This window comes from Colossoma macropomum, unplaced genomic scaffold (assembly GCF_904425465.1).
Source record: "Colossoma macropomum unplaced genomic scaffold, Colossoma_macropomum, whole genome shotgun sequence".
Classification (NCBI taxonomy): domain Eukaryota; kingdom Metazoa; phylum Chordata; class Actinopteri; order Characiformes; family Serrasalmidae; genus Colossoma; species Colossoma macropomum.
The window spans coordinates 21,148,507-21,165,953 of record NW_023494785.1 but is presented as its reverse complement, the minus strand read 5'-3'; the positions used below and the strand labels follow the sequence as shown (position 1 = coordinate 21,165,953).

The 17,447-nt window shown below is 40.5% G+C and overlaps 1 protein-coding gene across 4 annotated transcripts in view; it reads left to right on the top strand.

The window, feature by feature from the left end:
- The first annotated feature begins 503 nt into the window (after positions 1-503).
- map7d1a (MAP7 domain containing 1a) overlaps positions 504-17,447 on the top strand; it is a 40,806-nt gene continuing 23,862 nt past the window's right edge. For all 4 annotated transcript variants that reach the window (XM_036586870.1, XM_036586854.1, XM_036586862.1 and 1 more), the window contains exons 1-2: positions 504-860; positions 14,978-15,181. In XM_036586870.1, coding sequence (XP_036442763.1) covers positions 800-860; positions 14,978-15,181 — 265 coding nt within the window. In that variant the 5' untranslated portion in view covers positions 504-799. The remainder of the gene's footprint in view (positions 861-14,977; positions 15,182-17,447) is intronic.

Sequence of the window (17,447 nt, the reverse complement as noted above, 5' to 3'; positions counted from 1 at the left end):
AACAGCCTCTGTATCTTAAACAACTAAAACCTAATAGTTGTGTGGTCTATTTTTGTGAGGGAATCTTAGTTATACATAGTTATACAGTGCTCCCCAGAGCACCCGTACTCGGCAAATTCTTCTTTCCTTAACAAAGCTGACGCATCACAGAGCCCGACTTGACTTTTTAGGGGTCCTGACTAAACCGCCCAGGCCGCAGAGAGACACCACTGCAATCAGCTGAGGGCACAAACAGTTTGAATGTTGGGCTTACTGGTAGAGTCCATTTCATGGGGAGAGCAGGCTCGCACTCGGATAAACAAAATAGTTTAAAGCACGAAATGAGATTAAACTCAGGCCCAAATTCCAAAGTAATGTATTATGTTAGAAAACTAATATATGTGTGGGATGTAACAGGCGGAAGGGGATTGACTAAGCAGCGCACAAAGCTTACGTCCATCCCCTTTAGCGTGAAAGGTACAGTCGAGATTTGCGGGCACGCAGGGACGGTCCGCTCAGCAGGCAGTAGACTACTATCAGCTGGGAGCGGTGGGACTGTCCGCTGTGCTGAAAGTTACCTCAGTTTTTTTAACACCCACGAGGCCGAGAGGTAGTCTCGGTTTCGTGGTCTTGGGACTAAAGTTACATTCCCTCAAGCTCCCGCTTCTCCTGCACTGACATTTCCTCTCCCTTCTTCTTATCGGGTTTGGGATACATCAGCGGAGCGCGCGAGCCGAGTTCTCCCCCGTTTTTAATCCCGGAGGAATGAGTATACGGTCTGAGAGAAGAGCACGACCATCCGCCTGACCCAGAGAACAAAATGGAGTGTGAAGGTTTTGGCTCTGACCTGGATACAGATGTTCTGCGTTCAGCAGAAGACCGTAAGTCTGCGTTTGTGTTTGTGGAACGGAGCTAACCGTCATGTTAACGTCTCTTTTCCTTCTGCTATGTGTTCTGTGATGGTTTTATGGCACTCGATGCGGTGACCATAGATTCAGATGTACCGACAGACTCCAGCTTCTGCCCTTCATCTTCATTAGCACATGGCTGTTTGGCCCTAACATTAATCCCAGCCTCTGAAAACTGCCTGTTATTTTGTTTTAACATGGGCGTATTTAAAGTTTGCTTAAAATTAGGCTGAGTTCGGTTCAAGCGTTCACACAGGGATTCGTCAGCTGTCATCTATGTTGTCGTGTTTTTATTTCTTTCCTTTTTTGTTTTGTTGTTGATGCCTGAGTTGTGGTTTCGTAGCTGATGAGGGACGGGGCTGAATTGAATTGCACTCAGTGGCAGGACTGCAAACCCAGTCGTTGCACAAGCCTGTCGGGGATGAATGACTATGAGATGAATGTGATAGTCTAGTGTTAAGTAGTTGAAGCCGGAAGCAGAACGGGTATTGTAACCCCGTCTGGAATTTATCTCTCATGATGCTCTCATGAAAGTGTGTAGGCTACTGTGTGGCGTCATCTACAGGGGTCGTAGGTTATGTGGTCAACCTGTGAAAAAAAACATATGAACAGACAGTGTCTGGTGTACTCTGTAGTTACAGTCCTATAGCCCCCTCCCCGGACCTCACTGTCCAAGCAAAAATGATGAGCAGCAAACTCTAGGCCCAGGATCACCCACCGCAGTGATCATGGAACAAAACTGGCTAGGAACACTGAGGTCTCAGCGCTTCAAGTAATCCTGTTCACCACGATGTAAAATGCCTAAACTGTTCCTGGATTATCAGCCTTGCTCTGAGGAGGGTGATCAATATGGGCACACAGGCTGGCAGAGGATAGACTGGCTGATCGTTTTTTTGACTGGACCTCACTGGGGACTTTGGATGTGCAACCATAGTGTATTCAAGAGAGAATGATAGTCCAGTTTCAATATGTGACTGTATGCAAGCAGGCGTGTCCTTATCTGAGAGAGATAAATGTCACATTGAGAAAGGCAAAACTGATATGTGCTTAGGCAAATGAGTTTCTCTGTGAATTGCTTTGAGGTGCATTATTTGATCCATGGTTCTGAACCTGGTTAATGTGGGCCATTAAGGACTGTTACCTTTTTCATGTTTTGAACAGACAAAACACAAAACTGACAGTGACAGCAATGCAGTCAGACCACACTTAATGGGATAATTTGACATTTGAATATGATAAGCTTAGCTGAATGAATACATTGCAGTGTGTCAGTGCCTCTGTCCATGTCTGAGCACAGAGCTGCAGGGGAAGAGTTGCTGCAGTGGTATTTTCAGAGCAGTACCTCCTCTGCATTGTGTGTTGCCCTCCACCCAAGTTCTATGTGAAGATTTCTATGTGGAGCTTTCTCTATGGACAACAGAAGATTGTGCTTCCTTCCTCATGCTTGGGGGGGCCTGTTGAGCGGGGGCTTCTGGCTCTGAGTCAGGCAAAAGCAGACTGAATTTCCCATCGTAGCAGTGGGAATTTTAACCATGTGTGATCTATATAGAATAGACATCTGTTTAGAATAGACAATAAGCATCCTTTGAGAGCTGAATTATTTTATCGTGCATATATTAACATGATATTCCCAGTGATGCACCAAACCACGCAAGACCTTATAGGAAAGTCTGTTCGCTCTGTGACCATCTTGGTAATGCTGACAAGCAGTTATTCCAGCCATACAAGACCAGGTTCTTATCTCTATGAGTAGGGAGAGACCTAAATACTCAAAACTGAAGGTCAAATTAGCGATCATAATACATATTTGAAATAGCTGGTAAAATCTGGCAAAAAAAATCTGGGTTGTTTTATAGGTGCATGCCAAGAGTGACCTTCATTTATGGTAGTTTTTAGCATGTCTTTCTCAGCTGGAATGGATGTATCACCACATAAAGAAGAAAGCATGACGATGCATAGGCCTATATATTGCAAGCTCTTTCTAGTACAGTTCAACAAGGTTATGGCATCTGTAGTCTAGTTTGGCTCTGGTATGACTTGCTCCAAGAGCAAACTACAGTGTGCAAGTCTGTATCAGATTCTGCATGAAAACATGTTTTCCAGTTATGCAAACTGTATGTGCACTTAGCCATTTTCTCTGCTGAGTCACTAAATTCTCTAACTCATCCCATTATTTGTTATTGCACTAAATGACTGATCAAAGGTGATGGGCTGCATTCTACATGTATGCGCTTGTGCACTTCATAGATCATTTTTTTTTGTCTCTGAAATTCTCTGCCTAACAGTCATTTATTTCTTGTCTTGCCTTCTGATCTGATTTCACCAAACAGTAGTGACTAGGCTTTTCTCACAGTGAGATGTTGTTTTGGAGGTCTGTGTTACATACCTCCTGCATGATGAGCAACATTCTCGACAAGTTTCAGCTCTAGCTCTGTTTGTGCTCTGCTGTCAAACCAATCTTCTTGTATGTATATTTCTGAGATGTGCTCTACGTTGAAAATGTCTGAACGCTACATTTAAAATATTTGTCATTACATTACATTAGGCTACATCGAAAATGAGGATTCACTCAGTGTAAACCTGATAAATGAACGAAGATGATGGTGATGATGATGATATATGTGTACTTGAACCATGACTCGAGTTTTCAGTTCTTTAGTAGAGGTCTCGGAGATTTTGGAGATTCACTTTGTTTTGTCTGAGAGCTAGTTCTGTTTAGTTTAATGATGCAGTTTTGTGGTGGTGCTTTGAAACGGAAAAATAAATCATACTGTTTTAGCTCACAGCAGCCATACTCAGGGCTGAGGCGTTCCCTCTCTACTTTGTATGGGGGGCTGAGCTTGGACTGCCTCTGTAGAATTTTGCCCTGTCAGGACTTTTGAAGAACATCTTCTAATCTCTTTCCTTTTGGTTTGCATTAGGCATGTGCTCTGGTGAGCACTCCCTCCCCCTGACACTCCTTTCACGCCTGTGGAGTTGCCACTATTTTGTCGTCTCTGTTTTAATCCCCCTCTGCTAACCTGAGATTCTGGGCCCAGTGAGCTGGAATCAGTAAGACCATTTCATCACCAGAAAAGGTCTGCCTTCCACAACTCATCACATAGCCCTGAAATGACTCACTGGTCCACCATGGTCTTAGGCTGTTTTGACAGTTTGTTGAAACTGAATGGGCAGAGATCTGAATTTGGCATGCTGTGGAAAAGCGGAAAAGACTATAGTCAAATACAAAACTGTATTGATATGTGCTCACTGTTTCAGTGCTACATTTGAAAAATACTTACTTTTTGAGCTGTACAGCAAAAGTACCATGATAAAACTAGACTAAGTGCAAATTCCTGAATGCTTTCTGTTGTACGAATATACATTGTGTTTAAGACATATTTAGTGTTGTCAACAAGTATATCTCTTTCTTGTTCATGTTATCATCTCGTTGGGTATCTGTTCATTTCTTAATATCATACAGATAGTTTGTGTACTGTTGGTGTTTTAAAGGGCCCATATAATGGAAAAACGAATTTCCCTCAATGTTTTGAAATAAAGCAGTTTGAAGTAATATGTAAATATTTGATGTTTCAAAATGTTCCATGGAAGTTATGCTGTAGAAACAGGCACTTTTAAATTGATTGTTTTTGTGATGTCACGAGAACCAACTCCTTTATGAATCCATCTCTTCAGCCTACAGTTCAGCCTCACTTATTCATGTTTAAGTTCCAATGGGTGTTTTCATCTCTGTGTACTTTTTTTGACAGGGGCACTTGAGGACTTTTTGACTGAGGTGTAATACAGGGCAGCCAGTCAGAAGAGAGATAATGTATCTTATAACAGTCTTAAAGACAGCAACAAAATAGCCTATTTAATTCTAAGGGATAAGGGTGGTTGGAAAATAGTCATGTACAAATTAATAGTAACCAATTGTGGTACGTAAAACCACACAAATGTTAAGTGGATATCAAGGAAAAACAAAACAAAATAATACAATAAGAGAAAATGTAGGATATGGACCGTTAGATGCCAGTTGTAAAAGGATCCTCCATATTTTATTCTGTAGTCAAAATATTGACTCCTTGATGCTGCTCTTTGCTTCTAGCCTATCAGTCAGTGCTGACCTAGACTACTGTAATTGAGCCAGAGCTTTGCATTCCACTAAACAGATCAGTTTTACAAAAACAATGCTGTAAAAATCAATATGGACCACTTAGGCCTATAGTTTGAGTGATCAGTGTTCAGAATTGTGCTTTGATCACAGGTGCTGCTCTTGGCACAGAAACGCCTCCCTACAAGACCTGCAGTCGGGCTAACTAAATGTCCTGTTGCTAGTTGATGCGATGGACCATGAACAACTCAAGATGGTACATCGCTACAGAATGTGCTGGTGTGTTTGAGCAGCCATGCTGACGCTGAGATGGTAAGAGGAAGAGACAGCCTGGCGGGGGTCAGCTTCTGTTGTATAACATGCTGTGTCTCCTCCCACCTTCCTTCTGTCACCCCAGTGGGATGTTATTGCTCTGCTCCATGGACCCAGAGCTGACCAAGGAAATTTTATGTACCTTGGAGGTGGTGACAACATTAGAGATTTGGCAGACGTCTGAGGCCTTCCAAGACACAGACCTCTGAACAGCATAAATGTTTTAACTTGACCCAATTAAGTAGATGGTTTAGCACATTTGCATTTTTTAGTATGAGGAGATTAGGAGTGTAGTCACTATGGTTTGACATGATTTTTGATACATAAGGTAACGATTTTATATTTTATTGATGTTTTACATTAGTGTTATCAGTTAAAAAAAAAACGTCTTGAACAAAAACTCTTTTTTATTTGAACAGATGTTTGTGAGCTGTGTTGTGTTGAATGAATCATATCTTAGCTTTTAGGACTGAATCATTGATCAGAAATGATTTCTTCTTTTACTGTGATGTAACATAAACCTTGGGTAATGCTGACTGTGCCTGAGGTAACCTACAGAAACATCATGTTGATATAAAAAAAAGGAAGAATGATTATTGCTGTAGTGAAAACCACCTTTCTTGCAATATGACCTGATGAAACTGACCTGCTGCAATTTATGTATCCTGTAGGGCCGAACATCCTAAAATGCTTTGGTTGTGATTCTTCAGATTAGCGAGAGTATTGTAGTATTGAATCCCTGTCAAGTCTCTAAATGTTACGGCTTTGAAGGATAAGAGTGGCGTACCGTTACAGACCAGTTTCTATTCATACATTTCCTTTGTTTTAAGATGAGGATTGCTGCTAAGTTTTATATGTTGCACACATATTTACACGCAGGAGCGCACACAATCAAAACATCACTGCGATAGCAACATCAGCAGAAATAATAAGAAATAATCCAGTGTTTTCTTCGTGTCTTTTACCCAAGTTTTCAACTCTCTAAAATGATTGTGTTTTTTTTGGTGAATGTAACCTACCATCCATAGGCTTTTACAAACTCTTATACTGCTAGGGCAGCAATGCAATACATCCTCCCTCTAACGATGCAGTTCTGCAGTTTTGTTCCCTGTGAGAGCCTATGGGAGGTAATGTATGCCTTTCTAGAGCTAGAATAATTAGGCTAATTCCCTCTGACGATTTTAATTTGCTGGCTGAGCTGAAAAGGAGGAAGAAAAAATTTAGTCTCTGAGCTATTTTGATGGAAGCCAGGATGAAGCCCCAAGCCTTGAGTGTTCTTTAATCTCCACCAATGTAAAAACCTTCATATAGATTTCATGTTTTGAGTAAGAGGAAGCTTTGCTGTCCGTAATCCAGTTAATTCCATATGCATATGATGTTCACCGTAAGAATTTGCAGCAAAATCAAATGTCCTTTCTCTACCATGCAGTATTAATCCATGTTCTGTTTCACAAGGCACATAAGTTTGCAGGAGAAAAGGATTAGATAAATCCTCTTTGCAGCAAATCTCATTCTTTGCAGTGTTGAACAAATACATAGCTAACTGTTCAGAAATTGTGTGGCATTCTATATCAGTGACTCCTTCTCTGTGCTTTCTGTTCCCAAAGGACTGATGATCCTAATGGTATTGTGACATTAGTAGTTAGGCCAGAAACTGATTTAGCCACTACTGAGATTTCCTAGGGTTATCAGGCTGATTTGTTTGTCTTTGTTTCATTAATACATTAAAGAAAACAAATCAGTGAAAATGTACCTTCTCAAGGAATTGACAGTAATTGGCAAATAACAATTTGGATGCTAATGATGATGCATGTTAAACATTTCTAGGGGTTATCTGTATAGGCAGATATTTGTTAAAAAAAATGTAAAATTGGACAAATGTTTATTTTTAACTGAAATTTCAAGCTGTGATTTGATGTTTATTGTCTTCTGGGCAAAGAGACACCGTTTAAGAGATGCAGGGCTGAAACACTAAAGTCTGTATTTTTATTCATTTTACTGGATTTTTAACCTTCTACCAATATTTGTTATATTTCTTTGTAATGCTAAACGAGCTAGATTTAGTCTCAGTTACTACATTTTATGAGTGTTTGAGTATTAGCTTCTGTATTGACAGACATCTGTGTGAAAAATATTGAATATCTGTGTCTGCCTGTGATTCCCATATTGTTGTGTCCCTGAATTTTTTTTTTTACTGGACTCTCTTATAGAAAGAGAGCCTACTAGTCTTCTTAGTTTACATTTTTCCTGGAAAATAATTTGGAATCTTTGAAAGGTTCTGCCTGCTCGTTATTGTTCTTTTCAAACTCTGATTACTTGAGTAATTGCCAAAATAACAGGTACATTAATGAATTAATAATATAATAAGTAGTGACAGCCTGTATGTGTGTGTGTTTCTTTTCCCCAGTGTGTTAGAAAATAAACAATCCCTCTCTACATATGTCTGTTATATCTCAAATGAAGTTGATGAGAGAGAGAGAGAGAGAGCAAGCCTAGGTGGTAAGAATGAGATAATGAATAGATGAGTTAATAGAATGCTAGAGAGGAGGCGGAGAGGAGAAAAGAGCAGTGATACGGTTCCAGGGGTTGAGTGTATGAAGAGATAACATCACACCAGTGCAGACATTGTCTGCAGCACGCAGATGGAATAAATCACATGCCGTCAGACACTGAGCCCCCGTTAGGCATGCAGGCCTCTTGCTCCTCTCAAACTGGAGAGAAAGATAAATACAGTCCAGGCTTTTTATACCTAACCACAGACTACATAGAGCACACAGTAAATGATAGGAGTCTTTCCCAAGTCCAGTCTTGTGGCCCACCTGTACTACACAGCTTCAGCTGCTTCAACGCACCTGATCCAGCTCACAAAGGGCTTGTATAAGTTATTATGTATCATGTAACAAAATCATTAAATATAAGTAGTGACTTTTGAATACCTGTAAGTTCCCTTGCACTGTATTTGAATGCTGCTGTTACACCTTTACCACATCACAACATAATTATGCATCATTCATTGTGCTAAATAGCCAGTTGCCTTTTACTTTCAGTGCAGCACTTAATTTGATTGGTGTTTTTAAATCAGCAGCTAAATTTTTCATTTAAGAATGTAAAATGCCAGGTCTATTAAAGAGCAAAAAGTGTTATTTGTATTGTGACTTTGGCTAATGGAAAATCCTGAAAATGTGCTAGTGTGTTTCATGTGTTTATTTAGTCCGCATAGTATGAGTGTAATAAATGTCAGCCTGTTAAAAAATCTGAATCCAACTTGCATCTAATATCTGTACCCTCCCCATACATATTACTAATACTTCTGAAGAAGTTAATTAGCTGGAGCAGGAGGGCAAATTGTGGCTGGAACTAGACTCCACAGGAGGCTTCCCAATTATGTGCCCAAAGGTTTTAACCAAAAGGAGATTGGGATGAACAGTTAATACGCAAAATTCAAATAGGGAGACTTGTAGTCATATTTGGAGTACAGATAATAATGTTTCTCAAACACTGTAATTTCATTAGGCACAATTAGCATCCACAGACTAATAAAACCAGTCACCACATAATGGGTTTGATGAATTATCTTTAATTATGTAGTGCAGAGCAGTTATGCATGTCATCTCTTTGCATGAGTCAGGCTGTTTAAAATGCTCAAGATAAATTAATTTGGAAAGTCAAGCCCTCGTGAAACGATGAACAATTTCCTTCACAGATGTGTGGGAGTAAGTCAGTGCAGCATCAGAGACAGAGCACGTGACCTGACTCAGCCACATGTTTTCTCACATGCTTTTCCGTAGCTTCAGGATGATTTAAAAGTTTTTACAAATGAATTCTTTTCAGTTTTAGATTAATGCTTTTAAAAAAATACTGTCCAACAAATTCATAGAAATATAATGACAAGCTCTGATGACTTATTCTCCCTTAAAGCATATGAAGCCTAAACATCTGGATCAGTCTGATTTCAAGATTTTCCTACATCTTCCTGATTCTCTCTGGGTTTCACTGTTGCTCTCCTCCTCCTTTCTCTGCGCATGTCTAAATTTCCTGTGATGTCATGGCATCGTGACGTGGCCTAAGTTTAGTCTTTGGCAGCTGTACTCCACTTCTGACCTGGCTGTGTTTTCTGAGGCAGAGTAGAGGGAGGGGAATTCACAAGCGTGTGTATCTTAAGAGTGGTCTGGAAGTAGGAAAGTCATTCCATGAGGCAGACAGACTTCAGACAGTCAGCAGACCTCTAATATTAGAGGCAGTCAGGTGCAGCTAAAGGCCAGTGTTATGGTGCATGTGTATATTGTTTGTGTGAGGGTTTGTATCTATAGCTACATTCCCAGCACTGCAATTAAAAACTTACTTCTTAATGCATTTCATCCTACTTTCATCCTCCTTTTTATGAGTTATTCTTTCTGTAGGGCAGGTTTATTGTGCAAAAGTCTTAGGCAGCTAAGCACACTGCCACAGTTAATACTTGGCTTCCAACAGAAGAGGTTTGGAAATGGTCAAATGAACACATTGACATATGTAAAATTACTACATATTACTTCAATGTTATTAGTATGCATTCTAATAATTTGTGTTTTGATAAATGTTTGCTGCCCCATAACGTTGTGGAATTTGTTGACACCTGCACAGAAAAAAATTCCGTCCCCAAATGTGTTAATTTTCATATGTAGCAAAACAGGATGATGATGGAGGATGCTAACCTTGCATTAAATGACCATTTAATAGTTCTTGCATTTTGCTTGTAAGTGATTGTGGGCCTGTTACACTGCAAAACAGTACATAATGGCCTCCAGATGTTGAGCTCAATCCAGTAGATAATGTTTTCATAAACTCTTTGAAAACCCACTCTCTCATTCGATTGCTGAGCTCATATTCTTCAATTGAGGGTCAGCGTAATGTCATTAGCTCCCAGTGGCCTGCTGTTAATGACTGAAGCAAATTAGTTATGTGAATAGTGTTTTAGCTTTGCAGCTGGGCGTGTTTCTGCAGAGCCCGTAATTAGGTCTAGTGTTCTGGGATAGCCACTGGATGGCTGGGTGGGGCTGCAGACCAAAGCTCTGTATTTAGGAAGATCCCTGTACTCCCTGCAATTACATGTTAGGTGTTCACATAATGCATGTTGGTATTTGCTTGTTTACATGCTAAAGGGTCTGCCTCTGAGCAACGTAGATATCTACATCTGTCATTAGGATGAACATCAGGGTCAGCCTCTTTCTTGAAGCTGCCCACATGCATCAGAAATGTGCATGATCCACATCATGAACAAATTATTAATACAAGACTTGATTGCAAAAGTTCCTTGCTCTGAACAACACATGGATTGGGTTGGCTGTCATATTGATCATAAGGGAATGATGTTGAACATTCTTTGTATTCAGTTTGTTTCATGTGCTGCCTCTTTATTTCTGTGAATTCTTTTTGTATTTTTAATATTACAATTACATTGTCACATTCTACTCAGTGTGATTAACTGGTTGTCTTAATGCTGTGTGGAGACAAATGTTGGCATTTTGGACCTAGTTGAACAGACCATGCAAGAATTGTGGAAGAAATGTAGTCTAACCTGGGATGTTTAACTGAAGTTTATGTATTGTTTGCCATTTATGGACTACTCCTCTGCTGCAGACAGTCCGCATGGTCAGCATGAACTGGGTGGTCTGAGCTGATGTACTGTGGTTTGATGGTTCTCAGCTATGGAACAGATTCACACAGTGGTCATACAGTGGCTCCTCCTGAGCCACACGCACTCCCTCAAACATTCACACACACCCAGGTCCCAGGTGCCAAAATACTAGTCAGCTAGTAAAGCCCTTCCCATTTTCATTTTCTTCTGGTTTGGAATGTTTTGAAAATGGCCCATTCGCTTATGGGGAGCTTTTGAAAAAATGGATTAAGCTAGAGAAGTTAGGTTCTAAGAATGTTTGAAGCCCAGCACAGTGTTCTTTCCTGCCACCTTTCTCACATAACTCTGAGTTAATGTTTCATTTTCTTTGATTTTAGAGTATTTAAAAAAAATATAATGGTAACACCATATAATGTTGCTCTCTACCTCATCCTCTCTCTCTACCTCATCCTCTCTCTCTGGCTTTCTGTCTGTCTCTCTCTCTCTCTCTGGCACTCTTTCTCTCTCTCTCTCTCTATCTCTCTGGCGCTCTTTCTCTCTCTCTCTCTCTCTCTGGCTTTCTCTCTTTCTCTCTCTCTCTCTCTCTCTCTCTCTCTCTTCTCTCTCTCTCTCTCTCTCTGGCACTCTTTCTCTCTCTCTCTATCTCTCTGGCTATGTTGCTCTCTACCTCATCCTCTCTCTCTGGCTTTCTGTCTCTCTCTCTCTCTATCTCTTTGGCGCTCTCTCTCTCTGGCTCTCTGGCTCTCTCTGTCTCTCTATCTCTATCTCTCTGTCTCTCTCTCTGTCTCTCTCTCTGTCTCTCTCTCTCTCTCTCTCTGGTGCTCTTTCTCTCTTTGTCTCTCTCTCTCTGTCTCGCGTCTCTCTCTCTCTCTCTCTCTCTCTCTCTCTCTGGTGCTCTTTGTCTCTCTCTGTCTCTCTCTCTGTCTCTCTCTCTGGCTGTGGCTCTCTCTCTCTGGCTCTAATCCAGTAGCTGGTGTTTACCCTGGGCCTCCAGCTAGTCTGCTCCTGTCTTTCTTTCCTCGCCCCATCCCCCTCTCATGAGGGGCACCATTCCTCCTTACATCACCCATCCGGGGTGAGGGGTGTGGAGTGGGGGATGAGGTCATTCATTTCATTACCCTCTCAGTATTGCTCAAATGAGATGCAGTGTTATATCTCTCTCTCCCTCTTGCTCTCTCACTCTCTCTTCCACCCACCCCACCCCTCTTTCCATCTAATCTTTGATTTCACTGACAGCACTCACTGCCATTTCCGACCCCCTATTTGTCTCATTTGCATTTTTAAAAGCGCATGCCTGGCCTCCCCATCTTTTAGAAGCAGTTCTCTGTTTGGCAGGCCTGTTCTGAAATCTTAATTTGATCAGGCCTGTGTAGTTGCCTGCTGTTTTCAGAGCTTCTGGCAAAGCACACCAGCATAGTTAACAAAAAAGCTAAATTTAATTTGGTGAATCGCAGCTGCAAAAAATGCTTTAAATCAACAAAATTACTTTATGTTGCTGTGCGTTGTTATATCAATAAGTAGGCCTGTGTAGTGCAGATGTGCCTATAGACGGGTAAGTTCTGGGCTGTTTTATAAATACAAAGCAAGAGAGGGAGAGAGGGAGAAAGATACTATGTAGTTCTGAGAACTACATGGTATCTTTCTACATGGAACTACATGGTTTAGACACCAGTTGATTATTGAAGTTAGTTAAAGATCCTGATAAGACATCTGTCAAATTAAATTATTAATTAAGTAAAAGCTAATTTTATTTGGAATGTTGATGTTAACCGTATGTCACTGTGGACTTCACTGTAAACTGAAATATCCCCCATGTCTTATTGTACTGAAATAAACTATTGAAATCAGAATTTTGAAATCAGTCACTGAGTACGTTAAAAGCATTTTGTTGATGTGGGTTTTTGGTCGTTTGCCCACCATTTCCAGATGCTTTCTTTTGTGATGGAGGTGCACCGTGGGATGAAGAAATGCAAAGCGAGACAGATATCTGTGCTGTCTGTTCTTTAACGAAACATTGCAGAACTCCCTGATCCTAATGGCTAGTGGAGTTCAGAGGTGGACTGTAATGACTGCAGTCAAATGCCCCCAGGGTATTCTTACACCTCTTACATCTATACTTGAGCTGGAGTGGCAAGTGTGGTCTGCCAAGAGTGAGCCATGTGAGACTTGGACAGACTCCTTCATTCCCCCCCCCCTCGCGCTCTCTCTCCTACCCTCTCTCTCTCCCTCTCCCTCCCTTCCTCTCTTTCCGCTCTTTGCTTTGTAAGCATGACTACTTCGCCTCAGGCTGTTGAATTGACACATTAAAGGTCAGACAGCCCTTCTGTTTCAGTGAGAAAACTTGAAATGTTTGGGTTTTTAAAGAGTGAGGTCATTCCTGGTCAACAGGTTGTGCTACTTGAAGGAATGTGAGAAATTCTGTAAGCAACATGGAGTCTGGTACGTTTCAAGGCATTCTGGCCAGAAATCAGGTTTCCTCTGCTCAAGAGTAAAGATACAGTTATTAACAAATAAATAACTACCTGAAACCAAATTAAAGTATTTGAAGATATTTATTTCTATGGATAGACAAAGTTCTATCAATGATTTGAAAGGTTTTGGCATGGAAGAAAATGAGTGGCTTAGACTGGCATCTAAACAGTTGCACCAACAAACTACACTCTTAGCAAAAAGGGTTCTATGTAATACCAAAAAGGGGTTCTTTGGCTTATAAAAATAGTGGAACCCTTTTTGGTGCCGTTTAGAACACTTTTCAAAAAGGTTTCTATATAGGACTATCTACAACACATTCTCCATCAATCTGAAGAAGGAGATCGATCCTTTCATGATGCAAAGAACTTTCTAATCATGCAGAGGTGTTCATGGTTCTATATAGAACCATTTTCTTTACTAAAGAACCCTTGAAGAGCCATCTTTTTAAGAGTGTAATGAATAAAGGCACTCTAGAAATTTTATTGGCTAGTTTTGTGACTGTAACCCCAAAATAGTATTGCTTGATTTTTAAAGTGACCATAGAATAAGATGCTTTTAACCTATAGCCCATCTTCTATCACACTGGTTCCCAAGCCACTCTCCGTGGCCCCCGACATGGTCCACATTTTTGCAACACATAGGGATGAAGGAAAAACATGGACCTTTTCAGGGGCCTGGGACCGCTGGGAACCACTGTCCATCCATTGCTATTTGGTTTGTCTCTTTATCAAGAGTAGCCTGCTGGTGATTTTGGAATTGAATATAGGTAATAGTTAGTGCAAGGTCCGCAGTTTAACATTCATAGCAACCTCCTCTCACTTACAAGACCGAGTAAGAGAAGTTTGGCAGAGTTGTTTAAGAAAAGTAGGCAAGTATCTCATGCCCCCAGATAACATTATATTTAACTGTGTCCACTCTATATTCAAATGGTATACCACAGGATGATAACTCACATTTGAGCAGTCACAAGGAACCAGATGTTTTTGCATAGTCTACTAGCCTAAATGATATAGTAGGTTTCAGACAGGTTGAGCTGATTTGATCATTTACTTGCTTGCTGTTGGACAAACTCTCTGCCCTCAGTGATTCATTAGTTCAGATGCCTTTATCATGAGCAGGACTTCCTCATCTATCATACCTTTCTTCTCCTCCTCTGCTGAATCAGTGCCTTCTTGAACTGTGGAGAAAAGACAAGTGAGCCAAGTTTGCTGTTATAATCTTTAGAACTGCTAAGTAGTCCTTTTAGTTGTCAGTATTAAGCCCTTTGTGGAACTGTTGATAGTAAGCAATATCAGGGCTCAGGGTAATATGGGAGGGTAGCATCAAATGATTTTCAGAGTTAAAATTATTTATTCAGAATTGAGCTCTGCCAATACCAAAAGCACTATGTACTGAATAATAATTATTTTCAGGTCCACTGCTATACGTCCACACATTCTACTAAATTCATGGTTCCATCAACTCCATCAAGTCCCCGTAGTCAGACCTTCATGTTTGTATATGTAAAATGCACCTTTATATGAATGTGCAGCTATAATGAATTCTGTCTCTGTTTGGCAGCTGCTTAAATGTGCTTTTTCTTTTTTTTCTATTTCTCAGATCCCCCAACATCTCTGGATGCAAACCCCACTAAAGCCAACAGCGAGGAGGTGAAGACACCCCAAAAAACAGATGCTGATGCTCCTGTTGATTCTGAACACAAGGCTGTCACTTCAGCTCCAATACCAGATGTCATTCCAAAGTTACCGACTTCACCAGCGACACCCACCCCACGGTCAAATGTCAGTCCTCAAACTAAGAAAGGTAGGCATGCACTGTACCTGCTGTAAGGTGTAGGCAGAGTGTTTGAATGTCTTCAAACATATCTTTTACATGGCAGTGAATGGCCGTTATGGAAATGTGGTAAGAGCAATCATGTTGACCTAATTCACATAGATACGCTCTCTCCATTTGGTCCGCCATGCACGGTCTTTATAAACTAGTTTTCCTGGCACTACTTCCATGAGAAATGGAAGGAGGTCACTACATTTTGCACCAGCATGGATGTCAAAATAGTTTCTCTGGCAAAAGAGTTTTTGTACAGTAAAATATTTCCCTTTTCTGGCTTCTGTAAATGCAGACAGAATTAAGTAAGATATTTGGGTAATGTGAATGGTGAATGCTTAATGATAATCAGAAAATGCAGGCAGCAACTAGCTCATGATGAAACCTGACCAGGCGTCACATTTCACTGTGCTATGCCAACAGTTAGGATTTATGGCCCTCAGTCACGTTTGTGGTACAATAGCTTTACTTGTTTGAACCAATGCTATTACAGAGCATTAATGAGGCTTAATAAGGTTTAAGTTGAATAATCAACTTTTTTCTTTTTTTTTTTTTTTTTTCTTCACCTTATTTTCACCTCCAAGTACGTTGACTGTAGTCTTTGAATGAGAGATCTTAAGCAAATCTCTTGGCTGCCAGATTTTGGGATCAACACCAGCATATATTAGAGTTTAGTCTTTGGGTGATCCTCCATCTCTTTTCTGTATTCAGTGACATGTAGGTAATGTCTGGAAAAAGCCATAAGAATATTATTATAGCAGCACGAGAGAACCAACATTTGACATTTGAAAATTTGAGAATCTCTGGAGCGTTCACTGACACTGAAGCAAATGTTCTTAGGTCTGCACTAGTAAGAGAGTGAAAAATGAATGTTAAAAAAACAAACAAGCAAAGAAACAAAAACACCTAGAATCAGTTTCACTTTAAATGCAGTCACAGGGGTTGTTGGTGGTGTTGGGGATTTCTGTGATTTCTCACTCCAGAAAGAGAAGGTGTGGGCCCTCATCTTAAAGCACTGCAGTGGATTAAAAATGTTTTATACTGGAGAGTAATAAGAGTGTTTAAGAAGGCACTGAGTGACCTTGCTGCTGCTACTGCTGGTACTTGGCAGTGTGCAGCATGTCCTTGTGAAGCATGCTGAAGCCTGCATGTCCGGATGGCCGGCAGAGAGAACACACGATTGCTGCACTTCTGCTGCCACAGAGTCTCTCACTGGTGTTTCCAATGATGGTTGCTATGGAGATGTGGTTAGCACTGTTGTGGATGGCCTGGATTTCCTCTGAAAATGGCAGCTTTGTTGCACAAAATACTCCTTTCCTTTTGTTGAGTGCCCCTGTTGTATTCTGGTTAATTACAGTAGCTGCTGTTTTGGTACCGTGTTGGCTGCCATTTAGTCTCATGGTTTATGTACTGTATTTCTGTTTTCAGTCTGCCTCTTATGGTATTGAACTCATTCCTCTCTGATGTGCCCTATAATTAGCTATAATCACATACTTAGTGTCTTCAGAATCAATTGCAGTGAGTGCTTAGCATCTTGTATCGCATCTTTCATTTTATGTGAAGTTCTTACTGTTCTTCAGATAAGTTTCTCATATTCTTGGATGAATAACATAAATAATCAGAACAAAACCACATACCTCATATTGTGTGTTAGTCTATACATCATTTTGCACAAAACATGAAAGGCATATGGTGATTTTGGTGGTGTAAAATAAATAAATGAATTCATTAATTAATAGAAACTGGAAAAAAGGCTGGAAGAACAGTGCTTTTCAAATAGTGTAAAATTGAATGTAAAATAAAATAAAAACTGGAAAAAAGATAATAAGCATGATGGTGTTGGTCCATTATTGTATAGTGATGATTGTAGTTCTGGAGCTAAGGGGGAGAGGTGATGTGGCCGCTGCAGGTGCTTCTGCCGCATAGATTCTGTTGCTTTTCACCATCTACAAGCTGTTTCTGGGTCAGCTTGCTGCTTTTTCTAGCTTGGGCCGAGTGACTCATCAAGATGAACGTAGGCTGCTCATCAGCTCCTGTGGCCCGTGGGACTCGGCACTTCAGCTTTCTGACTGCTAAAAATACCTCTTCCAGAGTGGAGCATGGGCCACCAAGAAGCAACCTGCTGCCAGCATCCGATTTAATGAGTTTCTGTTTTATTTGTCATTTAAAAGTGATTTGGAACAGTTTTTTTTTTAATTTGTATATTGTCACGTGTAGTCTTCATAATAAAGAGGTAATTCTGTTG